The sequence below is a fragment of the Panulirus ornatus genome, chromosome 3, assembly GCF_036320965.1.
Source record: "Panulirus ornatus isolate Po-2019 chromosome 3, ASM3632096v1, whole genome shotgun sequence".
In the NCBI taxonomy this organism is placed as follows: domain Eukaryota; kingdom Metazoa; phylum Arthropoda; class Malacostraca; order Decapoda; family Palinuridae; genus Panulirus; species Panulirus ornatus.
In genome coordinates this window covers 20,372,445-20,387,585 of record NC_092226.1, presented here as the reverse complement: position 1 = coordinate 20,387,585, position 15,141 = coordinate 20,372,445, and the positions used below count along the sequence as shown (strand labels likewise).

General features: G+C 40.4%; 1 protein-coding gene across 2 annotated transcripts in view; it reads left to right on the top strand.

Moving 5' to 3' along the window:
* Positions 1–15,141, top strand: part of LOC139761185 (uncharacterized) — a 173,561-nt gene that overhangs the window by 143,149 nt on the left and 15,271 nt on the right. For both annotated transcript variants that reach the window (XM_071685184.1, XM_071685195.1), the window contains one exon: positions 2,875–3,050. In XM_071685184.1, coding sequence (XP_071541285.1) covers positions 2,875–3,050 — 176 coding nt within the window. The remainder of the gene's footprint in view (positions 1–2,874; positions 3,051–15,141) is intronic.

Here is a 15,141-nt window from a genome sequence, read left to right as displayed (position 1 = left end):
TAATTCTACCTCCTGGCTCAGTGACATATTTGGTATTACTGTAACATTCACTCTTTCTTGGAAATCCCACATTATAGGAATAGCTAAGTCTGCCTCTAAGAAACTGGGTGTCCTGTTTAGATGTCAAAACTTTTCTGAACAGTTGCTCCATTTATACAAGGGATTGATTTGTCCTTGTGTGGAGTGCTGCTCTCACATTTGGGGTGGTTCTAGCTCTGCATCCTTACTTGAGAGAGTTGAATCAAAAGCAGTCTGCCTTATAAACTGTCTCATGCTAACTTCCAAACTTGCCCCCTTGCCTTGCACTGCAGTGTTGGTTCACTTTCCCTCTTTTATAGGTATTACTTTGCTTTTTGCTCCTGAGAACTGGCTGCTTGTGTTTTCATAGCACTAACTGGACCATGCTATACTCAGCAAGCTGCTGCATCACACGATTATTGTGTGGCCATCAGCAACTCATGGGTGGGCCGTTTTGACAACTGCTTCTTTCCCTACATGTCGTTCACACTCAGTCTCTAGCTGTCATGTGTAATGCACCAAAACCACAGCTCCCTTTCCACATCCAGGCCCCACAGACCTTTCCAAAGTTTACCCCAGACGTTTTACATGCCCTGGTTCAGTCCATTGACAGCACATCGACCCCAGAATACCACATTGTTCCAATTCACTCTATACCTTGCATACCTCACACTCTCCTGTATGTTCAGTCCCCAGTCACTCAAAATTTTTTTCACTCCATCCATACGCCTCCAGTTTTGTCTCCCGCTTCTCCTTGTTCCCTCCACCTCTGACACATATATCCTCTTTGTCAATCTTTCCTCACTCATTCTCTCCATATGTCCAAACCATTTCAGCAAGCCCTCTTATGCTCTCAACCACTCTCTTTATTACCACTCATTTCTCTTACCCTTTCTTTACTTACCGATCAAACCACCTCATGCCATGCATTGTCCTTAAACATTTAATTTCCAACTATGAGGAAAAGGATGTTTGGAATGATATGTAGATATCTACACTTGTAGACTCACAGATCCCCTGCTGTGAAGGTTTGTGACATTATATGCTCTCTGATCTGAGATTGACTGCTGCAACAAGGTTTTGCCTTTAACTCTGTAAATACTGGAACTTCAGATATCATTCTCTAATTCAAGAAGACTGAAAATCTGGTTATGCAGTGCTGTGTAGCTAGATTGTTTGGAATGGTTGACTCTGATGGCACTGATCAGAGACAAACTCAGTCTACAGTCTAGATGATGTGCCATTGATACTTAATAATTTTGCCTGAATGAATTTTAGTATTCCAAATATTTTGCTGGATCAATCTTTGTGCAAACAAGCTAGGTCCCTTTCTCAAACTTTTAATATTTCTCATATTCTTAAAGTTTGAACAGTAGATGCCTGTTCTGTGTTATCTTCCTTTTGAACATGCAAGGCTGGTATCATTGTAACTTCATGATCATGTGAAAAATCTTTAACTCATTACCCAGTCTGATGTAATTTATACCATAACCCTACTTGAGCCTTTCCTTGGAGACGATTAGCAAAAGAGGTCTTTGGCATTCCTGAAACACTTGCCATACCATAGACATTGAGGATCAACTTTGCATGGCTTTGACCAGCTACTTTTGAGGCAGAGGATCACTGCTGACCTTTAAGAAAATCTTTTATGATGCTGCTCTTGCCATGTTTAAGTGTTTTTCTAACCCTCCAGTACTTTTTTGGTAATTTTTTAAAGCTCATGGGACAAAACATCCATGAAGAGGAAGATGAGTTTTGAAAAATGATAAAACTCTCTCTGGGGTAGTATCTCACAAGCAAGGTTCCAAGTTGCTGTGTCCCGTCTTATCTTCTCCTCTCTTTTTAAAATTTTTCTCCTAACCGACAGTTACTACCGTTAGGGTGACACCTGCTTTCGTCATTTCCATTTTCACTCTATACAGCCTGTCCAAGGATATTGGTTACTCTCCATGACATCCAAACTCAAGCATTTGAAATTCTCCCCAAGCTCCCTCCTTTTTTTCTCACCAATCATCCCTTTTACATTCAGAACCATCACCCTTAGTCACTTGTCCCATTTACTCCCCGGCATAACTGTTGGACTCGTGTGCCACTTTGTAATGTTTATGCCTCACCCTATACGTACTTCTGGCAGAGGGCTAATCCATTGCAGTGTTTCCCAGAGGGAAACATACAGAATATAAACAATTTGAATAATATTACTTCTTAACAACTGTATTTTTACAAACTGTGACTGCTATGAATGATAATGAATTACCTTGTATGGTAGAGTATACAGAAACAAACTACTTGATAACAAGTTAGACTAATTTCCTGTAATCGTAGTTATCAAATATTTGTGATTAAACTTTTCCAACTAGACAATGAATGGTATGCTAACTCCCTGAAAGCATTTTATATCAGTATAATGTGTATGATGAATATGCAAAGTTTCAGTTTAATATATTTATAACTATGTGAGCTGGTTACATAAAATGGGTATGTTTCTGTTATTAGTGATACAGCTGAAAAAATTAATAAAGTAAGTCCATTACATGAAAGGTTATCTAAAGATTGATGAAAGGCCACCATAACATCAAAGGCACATGTTTTGTGCCTATGATGTTAAGTAATTTCTTAGTTATTTCAAGTCAGCCATATATTCCCTGTGTATATTGTGCATTCTTTACATATATATATTGATATAGTCTGTGCATTTGCTCCATCTTTTAGTAATAGTCTGTGCATTTGTTCCATCTTTCAGTATTTATGTCCTCTTTTATTATTTCACCATGTATCGTCCTTAACTTTTGCAGTGTGGAAGATTATGGGTATGGGATGTAAGATGAGAACTTATAGTTATTGCTTATATTGCAGCCCAGGAGATTTTCCGTGATGTGGGAAGAATGTTGAAGGAACGAAGGGAGAGTGATGACTTATACAACATTTATGCCTATGCAGAAGATGAAATTGAGGATCCTGCATTGCAGGATGAGGAGCTGAATCAGAAGTTGGTTGAAAATGAAAGTGTAGCAAAGGAAAAGTTAGAGAAGGTGATTAAAGAATTTTGTTGTATGTACAGAATTATTTACTTCTGTTGGTTTTCTGCTAATGCTTCACTTTCTGTAGACTCAGGTATGCTCAATTCATGTTGCTATCTTGTATTCATAAGTTGAACACAAGCATGAAATTATTGCTGGTCTGTTTTCATTAATTTGCCTTATTCTTTTTGCACTTGCACTTCCCATTTTTCTTTTTTCAGTATCCTAATGGCTTTCACTGACAATACATTGAAGGAGATATATTCTTACCTTTTTTTGGTATAATTTTCTAAAATGTGCAAATCAGATAAATATTAATTAAGTCTCTTCTTTTATACCCATTCAGTGCCTCATGTAAGGTAGCCCTAGAACAGATGAAGAAAAGGCCTCATTCGCTCACATTCATTCTCTAGCTGTCATATGTAATGTACTGATATTACAGCCTCCTATCCACATCCAGGCCTCACAGACCTTTCTGTGGTTTCCCCTGAGTACTTCATTTGCTATTGCTACATCCATTGATAGTATGTTGTCCCTTGTATACCACATAACTCCATATGCATGCCTTTCACCCTCCTGCAAACACTTAAAATCTTATTCACTCCATCCTTTCATCTCCAGTTTGTTCTTCCCCTCCTCCTTGTCCCTTCAACTTCTGAGTCGTATCTTCTCTTTGTCACCCCCTCCTCACTCATTCTCTACACGTCCCGACAATTTCAACTCACCATCTTCAGCTGCAAACACTTAAAATCGTATTCACTCCATCCTTCCATCTCCAGTTTGTTCATCCCCTCCTCCTTGTCCCCTCAACTTCTGAGTTGTATCTTCTCTTTGTCACCCCCTCCTCACTCATTCTCTACACGTCCCGACAATTTCAACTCACCATCTTCAGCTTTTGCAACCATTATTCTCTTATTATCACACCTGTCTCTTACTTTATCATTGATTACTTGATCAGCTTTCCTCACTCCACATCCAGGGGGTCACCAACTTATATGTGTCCTACCTACAAACATTCATCCTTACAAATGAGCTCCAAAAGAGCAATATTTGATTCCTAGTTTGATGTACAACCAATTATTCATACTTGTGAACTGTGGAACTGCATCTTTTTTCATTGTCGCTTAATATGATGTTCTATTAATTTTATTTATTACAGAATATAATATCTAATACACTATTACAGTCAGGTTTAGGTATTTACTCCAATTATATTTTCAGACGTGAACAAATCGACTCATGAACAAAGTACAGGAACCTAACTTGATCGTAACTTGAGAACCCCTTTGTATAGTCCTTAGAGATTTTATTACCGAAACACTCACCCTCTTCCATACACTCTCATCTGTAGCCCATACCTTGTTCATTACACATTGTTGGTACTAGTATACCCTCAAAGATACCCACTTTTGCCCTTTCTTTCCACACCATTTCTTATTGCTCCCAAAATCTTTTCCCTCCCCTCACCCACCCTATGGCTCACTTTAGCTCCTATGGTTCCATTTGCTGCCATGTGCACCTCCAGGTGTCTAAAACTTTTCACTTACCCCAATTTTTCTCCATCACACCCTGATGTTATTTTTCATGACTAAAGCTAATTACCTAGCTCTCAACTTTCTCCTTTCACACACTCCCAAACTCCTGTCACTGCCTACGGACTGCATTCCTGCTCTGCTCTCCAAGACCCTTGCATTTATCTATCTCACCATCCCATCCATAAACAGATTAAACAGCCATGGTGATATCTCAACACTGCCACTGAATTACTTTCATCTGGAACCACTCATGTTTTTCTCTACCTACTTGTTCACATACTGTACTCTCTTGATAAAAGCTCCTCGCTGCTTCTAACAGCTTTTCTCCCACCAAGCATCTCTCTCAACCCTATCATATGCTCTCTCGAAATCTATAAATGCCACATACAAATTCTTTCTCTAAGTTTTTCTCGCACACACATTTCAAAGGAAACATCTAATCCATGCATCCTCTGCCACACCTGAAATCACATTGCTCCACAGTGTAATGCTTTGTGCATGCCACTTTCCTCTCAGTCACTAATCTGCCACACAACTTACCAGGTACACTCTCTACATTTATATCTGTAAACACTCATCTTTCTCTGTAATTAAACACTCTTCTTTGTCCCCCTTACCTTTATGCTGTGGCATTATACAGCCATTCAGCCAGTCCTCAAGCAACTGTCACCATGATCCTAGCATACATTGAGAATCCTAACTAATCAGTCAGTAACACAGTCACTCCCATTCTTAAGATATTAAGATATTAAGCTGGAGTGGGTATTTTGAAGGTTTGTTGATGTGTTTGATGATAGAATGGCAGATATAGGGTGTTTTGGTCGAGGTGGTGTGCAAAGTGAGAGGGTTAGGGAAAATGATTTGGTAAACAGAGAAGAGGTAGTAAAAGCTTTGCAGAAGATGAAAGCCGGCAAGGCAGTGGGTATGGATGGTATTGCAGTGGAACTTATTAAAAAAGGGGGTGACTGTATTGTTGACTGGTTGGTAAGGTTATTTAATGTATGTATGACTCATGGTGAGGTGCCTGAGGATTGGCGGAATGCTTGCATAGTGCCATTGTACAAAGGCAAAGGGGATAAAAGTGAGTGCTCAAATTACAGAGGTATAAGTTTGTTGAGTATTCCTGGTAAATTATATGGGAGGGTATTGATTGAGAGGGTGAAGGCATGTACAGAGCATCAGATTGGGGAAGAGCAGTGTGGTTTCAGAAGTGGTAGAGGATGTGTGGATCAGGTGTTTGCTTTGAAGAATGTATGTGAGAAATACTTAGAAAAGCAAATGGATTTGTATGTAGCATTTATGGATCTGGAGAAGGCATATGATAGAGTTGATAGAAATGCTCTGTGGAAGGTATTAAGAATATATGGTGTAGGAGGCAAGTTGTTATAAGCAGTGAAAAGATTTTATCGAGGATGAAAGGCATGTGTACGTGTAGGAAGAGAGGAAAGTGATTGGTTCTCAGTGAATGTAGGTTTGCGGCAGGGGTGTTTAATGTCTCCATGGTTGTTTGATTTGTTTATGGATGGGGTTGTTAGGGAGGTGAATGCAAGAGCTTTGGAAAGAGGGGCAAGTATGCAGTCTGTTGGGGATGAGAGAGCTTGAGAAGTGAGTCAGTTGTTGTTCGCTGATGATACAGCGCTGGTGGCTGATTCGGGTGAGAAACTGCAGAAGCTGGTGACTGAGTTTGGTAAAGTGTGTGAAAGAAGAATGCTGAGAGTAAATGTGAATAAGAGCAAGGTTATTAGGTCCAGTAGGGTTGAGGGACAAGTCAACTGAGAGGTAAGTTTGAATGGAGAAAAACTGGAGGAAGTGAAGTGTTTTAGATATCTGAGAGTGGATTTGGCAGCAGATGGAACCATGGAAACGGAAGTGAATCATAGGATGGGGGAGGGGGCAAAGGTTCTGGGGGCGTTGAAGAATGTATGGAAGTCAAGAACATTATCTCGGAAAACAAAAATGGGTATGTTTGAAGGAATAGTGGTTCCAACAATGTTATATGGTTGCGAAGCATGGGCTATGGATAGAGTTGTGCGGAGGAGGGTGGATGTGCTAGAAATGCAATGTTTAAGGACAATATGTGGTGTGAGGTGGTTTGATCGTGTAAGTAGTAATAGGGTAAGAGAGATGTGTGGTAATAAAAAGAGTGTGGTTGAGAGAGCAGAAGAGGGTGTTTTGAAATGGTTTGGTCCCATGGAGAGAATGAGTGAGGAAAGATTGACCAACAGGATATATGTGTCAGAGGTGGAGGGAACGAGGAGAAGTGAGAGACCAAATTGGAGGTGGAAAGATGGAGTGAAAAAGATTTTGAGTGATTAGGACCTGAACATGCAGGAGGGTGAAAGGCATGCAAGGAATAGAGTGAATTGGAATGCTGTGGTATACCCGGGTCGACGTGCTGTCACTGGATTGAACCAGGGCATGTGAAGCATCTGGGGTAAACCATGGAAAGTTCTGTGGGGCCTGGAGTTGGAAAGAGAGCTGTGGTTTCGGTGCATTATTACATGACAGCTAGAGACTGAATGTGAACGAATGTGGCCTTTGTTGTATTTTCCTAGCTTTACCTCGCGCACATGAGGGGGGAGGGTGTTGTTATTTCATGTGTGGCGGAGTGGCGATGGGAATGAATAAAGGCAGACGGTATGAATTATGTACACGTGTATATATGTATATGTCTGTGTGTGTATATATATGTATACGTTGAAATGTATAGGTATGTATATTTGCATGTGTGGACGTGTATGTATATACATGTGTATTTGGGTGGGTTGGGCCATTTCTTTCATCTGTTTCCTTGTGCTACCTCGCTAATGCGGGAGACAGCGACAAAGCAAAATGAATTAATAGATAAATCTTCACAGTGTCATACAGTAAGTACTCCTGGCAGCAGAGCATCACACGTTATAGGTTGTGTAGCACACATAAACAATGTTTCACCAGGTTAAGTTTAATAGAATTCTATGTTGAAAATTTTTATAGTTAATCGTAATATCACGCGGAGATGATTGTTTTGAATTTTTGAGAATATCTTGCATACTAGAGATGCATGTGACATGCAAAAGGTAGGGGATGGGCAGATTAGAAATGGTAGTTAGTGGTGAGATGAAGAAGTAAAGTTGTTAGTGAAAGAAAATAGAGAGGTGTTTGGGCAATACTTGCAGGGAAGGAGTGCAACTGATGTGAGATGCATAAGAGAAAGTTGCAGGAGGTGAAGAGGAAGGTGCAAGGGTTAAAAAAGAGGGGAAATGAGAGTTGGGGTGAGAAAGTATTATTAAACTTTAGAGGATAAAAAGATGTTTTGGAAAGAGGTGAAGAACATGTGAAGGACAAGATAACAAATGGGAACAGTGGTGAGGCAAAAGGGGAAGTGATAATAGGTAGTGATGAAGTGAGGTTGAGATGGAGTGAGTATTTTGAATGATTGTTATGTTTGATGATAGAGTGGCAGATGTAGGATGTTTTGGTTGGGGTGGTGTGCAAAGTGAAAGAGTCATAGAGAGTGTTTGGTGAAGAGAGAAGAGATGGTGAAAGCTGTGTGGAAGATGAAATGTGGTAAGGCAGTGGGCTTTCAAGACCCAGTTTCTACCCATTTCTTTGTCAAAAACTCCTCACATCTCTCATCTGTGTTTTGATGGTTATGTAATTCCACCTCTTGACTCAATGAACGTACTTGGTATAACTTTAACATCCACTCTTTCTTGGAAATGCCACATTATGAGAATAGCTAAGCCTGCCTCTTAAGAAACTGGGTGTCCTGTCTAGATGTTGAAACCTCTTTTCCTCTGAACAGTTTCTCTCACATCTGGGGTGGTTCTAGCTCAGCATCCTTACTTGATGAAGTTGAGTCAGAAGTCCAGCTTATAAACTGTCCCAGCCTAATTTCCACATTGGACCTACTTGCTCTGTGCCACACTGTTGGCTCATTTTCCCTCTTGCATAGGTTTTACTTTGGTTTTGCTCCCGAGAGCTGGCTGCTTGTGTGCCCCCCACCACTCATGAGACCAAGCAATACTCAGCAAGATGCTGCATCACATGATTACTGTGTGGCCATCGTCAACTCAAAGGTGGGCCATTTTGATAACTGCTCTTTCCCCACACATCAAAGCTTTGGAACTCTCTACCTTCTTATGTCTTTCCCAATAACTATGATCCGGCACATTTTAAAAGATTTTTTTTGCTTCCAAAATTTGTAAATACAATAAACCCTTGATTTAATGGACCCTGATATAACAGATTTTGGATTTAATGAACCAGGCAAATAATAATACATTAATTGATAATAATTCAAAAGATTGAAGAAGCTCAAATATCTCAAACACTGTACCATGTGAATTTCTTATTGCTCTTGCTTTTGGTAGTGTGTGGTAGACTCACTTTGTTTTGGCTTCAGTCTGCCTCAAGCTATCATGCAGTCAGATTGTATACAGAGAATTGTAACTATTTATTAAAATATTTTGCAATCTTTACAATTCAAAATGGCATCAAACTATAGAGTTAAAAGAAAGCATGTTAACTGTATATTGTATTTCTGTATATTGTATTAAAAAATGGCCCATAGGTTACATTTGATTTAATGGACTTTTGGCATTAACAGACACCCCTTCCCCCCTACTAGTCCATAAAATCAAGGGTTTACTGTACTTTCCATTGTCTTTTTTCCTCTTTCATATTTCTCTTTGTATATCAATTAAGTCTCAGCCTTGATGTGGATTGTTATCTGTGACTGAAGCCTTCAACATAGAAAGATAGAGGATGATATAAGGATATGTGAGAAACTGAATGACAAGTTCAAAAGTGTTTTCACAATGGAAAACACTATAGCCCCATCACTAGTGAGATGGAATGGGAAGGAGGCTTTAGAAAACATTGAGTTATCTAGAAAAGACATTAATGATACCAAAAGGTCTTGACCACCCATGAAATACTGTTGAAGATGTTGCTGGAGAAAAGCAAAGTGCCAAGGGAGTGGGAAAGGGCTAGTGTCATACCCATCTATAAAAAAAAGTAGATTGGGAGGAAATGCTGAACTACAGATCATTCTCCTTGACATTTGGTGTCTCAGAAAGTACTGGGAAAGTTAATCAGAAGGCAAAAGGTTGACTTTCTACAGAGGAGAAATTACCTAAGTGTGACGCATCATTTTAGGGAAAGGGTGTCAAGGGTAATGAACCTAAGTTTCAACGAGAGAGTGAGGTGTCTTAGACAAAAGGGAAGGCTGATAAGATCGTTCATAACTTTACTGCCAAAATACATTTGGCTGATTAAGAAGCTGGGATACTGGGCCGGAATAAGGGGTAGACTCCTCTGATGGATAGAAGATTTTATTAGTGGAAGGGAACAAAGGACACCATTGGAGTGCCCCAGAGTTCTGTTTTGGGACTTTTACTCTTCTTGATCTTTGTGAATGACTTACCTGAAGATATGGACTTCTTCCTGAATGTATTTGCAAGGGATACAAAAGCCATGAGGAAAGTGAAAAATGAGAAGGATTGCATAGCTTACAAGGGGACGTAAGCAGACCCCACAGTTGGTTTGATTCATGGTTGATGAAATTCAAACCAAGCAAATGTAAAGTAATGAAGATGGGACAGAGTGAGAGAAGGCCTCAGTATGAATATTATCTAGTAGGAAATGAACTTCAGGATTCTCTGTATAAGAAGTACTTGAGTAAACATCATCCCAAAACTGTCACCAAAGTCTCATATCAGGAGAATAGTAAAGGAGCCAAATTATCTTCTGGCAAATATCAGAAAAGCTTTCAAGTGTATATAAGGAAATATATAGCAAGCTGTTCATAACCTACACAGAACCATGACTAGAATGTGCTAAAGTTTGATAACCACACCAGAAGAAGAGCATAGAGCTAATAGAGAAGGCTCAGAGTTGGGCAACAAAGATGGTACTAGAATTAAGAGAGGTGAGTTACAAGGACAGGCTAAAGGCTTGTAATTTACCCACCTGGGAAGAGAGAAAAATTAGGGGTGATATGATCACCACGTTTAAGTTTTTGAAATAGATCAATGACATGAACAGTAAACAGCTCTTCAAAAGATGAAGGGATAGAGCAACCAGAAGCTGTAACATGAAATCAAGCAAGAAGCTTGTAAACAAAGACGTAAACATAGACCTAAATAAACACTTTTGTAGTATAAGAATGGTGGAAGAATAGAATAGATAAATAAGGTCAATGTTAATGTAGACAGCATACATGAATTTATGAAATTGTATGGTAGTAGAGAATATTCAAGAGATGGATCCCTACAAATATAAAACTCCCTCCTTATACAGTACAAATAGGTATTTTTTATTTTTTTATTTTGCTTTGTCGCTGTCTCCCGCGTCAGCGAGGTAGCGCAGGGAAACAGACGAAAGAATGGCCCAACCCGCCCACATACACATGTATACACATACACGTCCACACACGCAAATATACATACCTATACATCTCAATGTACACATATATATACACACACACAGACATATACATATATACACATGTACATAATTCATACTGTCTGCCTCTATTTGTTCCCATCGCCACCTCGCCACACATGGAATAACAACCCCCTCCCCCCTCATGTGTGTGAGGTAGCACTAGGAAAAGACACCAAAGGCCCCATTCGTTCACACTCAGTCTCTAGCTGTTATGTAATAATGCACAGAAACCACAGCTCCCTTTCCACATCCAGGCCCCACACAACTTTCCATGGTTTACCCCAGACGCTTCACATGCCCTGGTTCAATCCATTGACAGCACGTCGACCCCGGTATACCACATCGTTCCAATTCACTCTATTCCTTGCACGCCTTTCACCCTCCTGCATGTTCAGGCCCCGATCACTCAAAATCTTTTTCACTCCATCTTTCCATCTAAAATTTAATCTCCCACTTCTCCTCGTTCCCTCCACCTCTGACACATATATCCTCTTTGTCAATCTTTCCTCACTCATTCTCTCCATGTGACCAAACCATTTCAAAACACCCTCTTCTGCTCTCTCAACCACACTCTTTTTATTTCCACACATCTCTCTTACCATTACATTATTTACTCGATCAAACCACCTCACACCATATATTGTCCTCAAACATCTCATTTCCAGCACATCCACCCTCCTGCGCACAACTCTATCCATAGCCCACACCTCGCAACCATACAACATTGTTGGAACCACTATTCCTTCAAACATACCCATTTTTCCTTTCCGAGATAATGTTCTCGACTTCCAAACATTTTTCAACGCCCCCAGAACCTTTGCCCCCTCCCCCACCCTATGATTCACTTCCGCTTCCGTGGTTCCATCCGCTGCCAAGTCCACTCCCAGATATCTAAAACACTTTACTTCCTCCAGTTTTTCTCCATTCAAACTTACCTCCCAATTGACTTGACCCTCAACCCTACTGTACCTAATAACCTTGCTCTTATTCACATTTACTCTTAACTTGCTTCTTTCACACACTTTACCAAACTCAGTCTCCAGCTTCTGCAGTTTCTTACATGAATCAGCCACCAGCACTGTATCATCAGCGAACAACAACTGACTCACTTCCCAAGCTCTCTCATCCACAACAGACTGCATACTTGCCCCTCTCTCCAAAACTCTTGCATTCACCTCCCTAACAACCCCATCCATAAACAAATTAAACAACCATGGAGACATCACACACCCCTGCCGCAAACCTACATTCACTAAGAACCAGTCACTTTCCTCTCTTCCTATACGTACACATGCCTTACATCCTCGACAAAAACTTTTCACTGCTTCTAACAACTTGCCTCCCACACCATATATTCTTAAAACCTTCCACAGAGCATCTCTATCAACTCTATCATATGCCTTCTCCAGATCCATAAATGCTACATACAAATCCATTTGCTTTTCTAAGTATTTCTCACATACATTCTTCAAAGCAAACACCTGATCCACACATCCTCTACCACTTCTGAAACCACACTGCTGTTCCCCAATCTGATGCTCTGTACATGCCTTCACCCTCTCAATCAATACCCTCCCATATAATTTACCAGGAATACTCAACAAACTTATACCTCTGAAATTTGAGCACTCACTCTTATCCCCTTTGCCTTTGTACAATGGCACTATGCAAGCATTCCGCCAATCCTCAGGCACCTCACCATGAATAATACATACATTGAATAACCTTACCAACCAGTCAACAATACAGTCAACCCCTTTTTTAATAGATTCCACTGCAATACCATCCAAACCTGCTGCCTTGCTGGCTTTCATCTTCCGCAAAGCTTTTACTACCTCTTCTCTATTTACCAAATCATTTTCCCTAACCCTCTCACTTTGCACACTACCTCGACCAAGACACCCCACATCTGCTACTCTATCATCAAACACATTCAACAAACCTTCAAAATACTCACTCCATCTCCTTCTCACATCACCACTACTTGTTATCACCTCCCCATTAGCGCCCTTCACTGAAGTTCCCATTTGCTCCCTTGTCTTACGCACTTTATTTACCTCCTTCCAAAACGTATTTTTATTCTCCCTGAAGTTTAATGATACTCTCTCACCCCAACTCTTATTCGCCCTCTTTTTCACCTCTTGCACCTTTCTCTTGACCTCCTGTCTCTTTCTTTTATACCTCTCCCACTCATTTGCATTTTTTCCCTGCAAAAATCGTCCAAATGCCTCTCTCTTCTCTTTCACTAATAATCTTACTTCTTCATCCCACCACTCACTACCTTTTCTAATCAACCCACCTCCCACGTTTCTCATGCCACAAGCATCTTTTGTGCAAGCCATCACTGCTTCCCTAAATACATCCCATTCCTCCCCCACTCCCCTTACCTCCTTTGTTCTCACGTTTGTCCATTCTGTACTCAGTCTCTCCTGGTACTTCCTCACACAAGTCTCCTTCCCAAGCTCACTTACTCTCACCACTCTCTTCACCCCAACATTCTCTCTTCTTTTCTGAAAACCCCCACAAATCTTCACCTTTACCTCCACAAGATAATGATCAGACATCCCTCCAGTTGCAATTCTCAGCACATTAACATCCAAAAGTCTCTCTTTCATGCATCTATCAATTAACACGTAATCCAGTAACGCCCTCTGGCCATCTCTCCCACTTACATATGTATACTTATGTATATCTCGCTTTTTAAACCAGGTATTCCCAATCACCAGTCCTTTTTCAGCACATAAATCTACAAGCTCTTCACCATTTCCATTTACAACACTGAACACTCCATATATACCAATTATTCCCTCAACTGCCACATTACTCACCTTTGCATTCAAATCACTCATCACTATAACCCGGTCTTGTGCATCAAAACCACTAACACACTCATTCAGCTGCTCCCAAAACACTTGCTTCTCATGATCTTTCTTCTCATGCCCAGGTGCATGTGCACCAATAATCACCCATCTCTCTCCATCAACTTTCAGTTTTACCCATATCAATCTAGAATTTACTTTTTTACATTTTATCACATACTCCCACAACTCCTGATTCAGGAGTAGTGCTACTCCTTCCCTTGCTCTTGTCCTCTCACTAACCCCTGACTTTACTCCCAAGACATTCCCAAACCACTCTTCCCCTTTACCCTTGAGCTTCGTTTCACTCAGAGCCAAAACATCCAGGTTCCTTTCCTCAAACATTCTACCTATCTCTCCTTTTTTCTCATCTTGGTTACATCCACACACATTTAGACACCCCAATCTGAGCCTTCGAGGAGGATGAGCACTCCTCGCGTGACTTCTTCTTCTGTTTCCCCTTTTAAAAAGTTAAAATACAAGGAGGGGAGGGTTTCTGGCCCCCCGCTCCCATCCCCTTTAGTCGCCTACTACGACACGTGAGGAATGCGTGGGAAGTATTCTTTTTCCCCTATCCCCAGGGATAGGGTAGTAATTACAAAACTACTTTCAGTAATTACAAAATTACTGAAAATACATAATCACACACACACACACACACACACACACACACACACACACACACACACACACACATGCACAGAGAGAGAGAGAAAGAGGCTAGGGTATGCTTATGTGTGCATACATATGCAGGAGTAAAGATGTGATACATATATACAAGGTTAAGAGATGGGGCAGCACAATTGTAAAACTCTCCCTATAACAAATAGTAATCACGTACACACACAAGAGTCCCACATGAGAATAGAATAGTTAGGAAAACAAACTGTCTGCAGGCAGATATTAGAAATGCTCTCATTTTGTGAATTAGGAAATATGCAGCAAGCTGCTCGTATTCTACGTAAGGCCAGAACTAGAATATGTTTCTCAAGTTAGGTCACTACACCTATTTATCTATCTATATCTCTGACCCCAATTCCCTCTGGGAACTATCAAGGGGTCGGCCATGGCAAAAGAGTTTCCACATATATATATATATATATATATATATATTTTTTTTTTTTTTTTTTTCATACTATTCGCCATTTCCCGCGATAGCGAGGTAGCGTTAAGAACAGAGGACTGGGCCTTTGAGGGAATATCCTCACCTGGCCCTCTTCTCTGTACCTTCTTTTGGAAAAAAAAAAAAAAAAAAAAAAAAAAAAAAGAGAGGGGAGG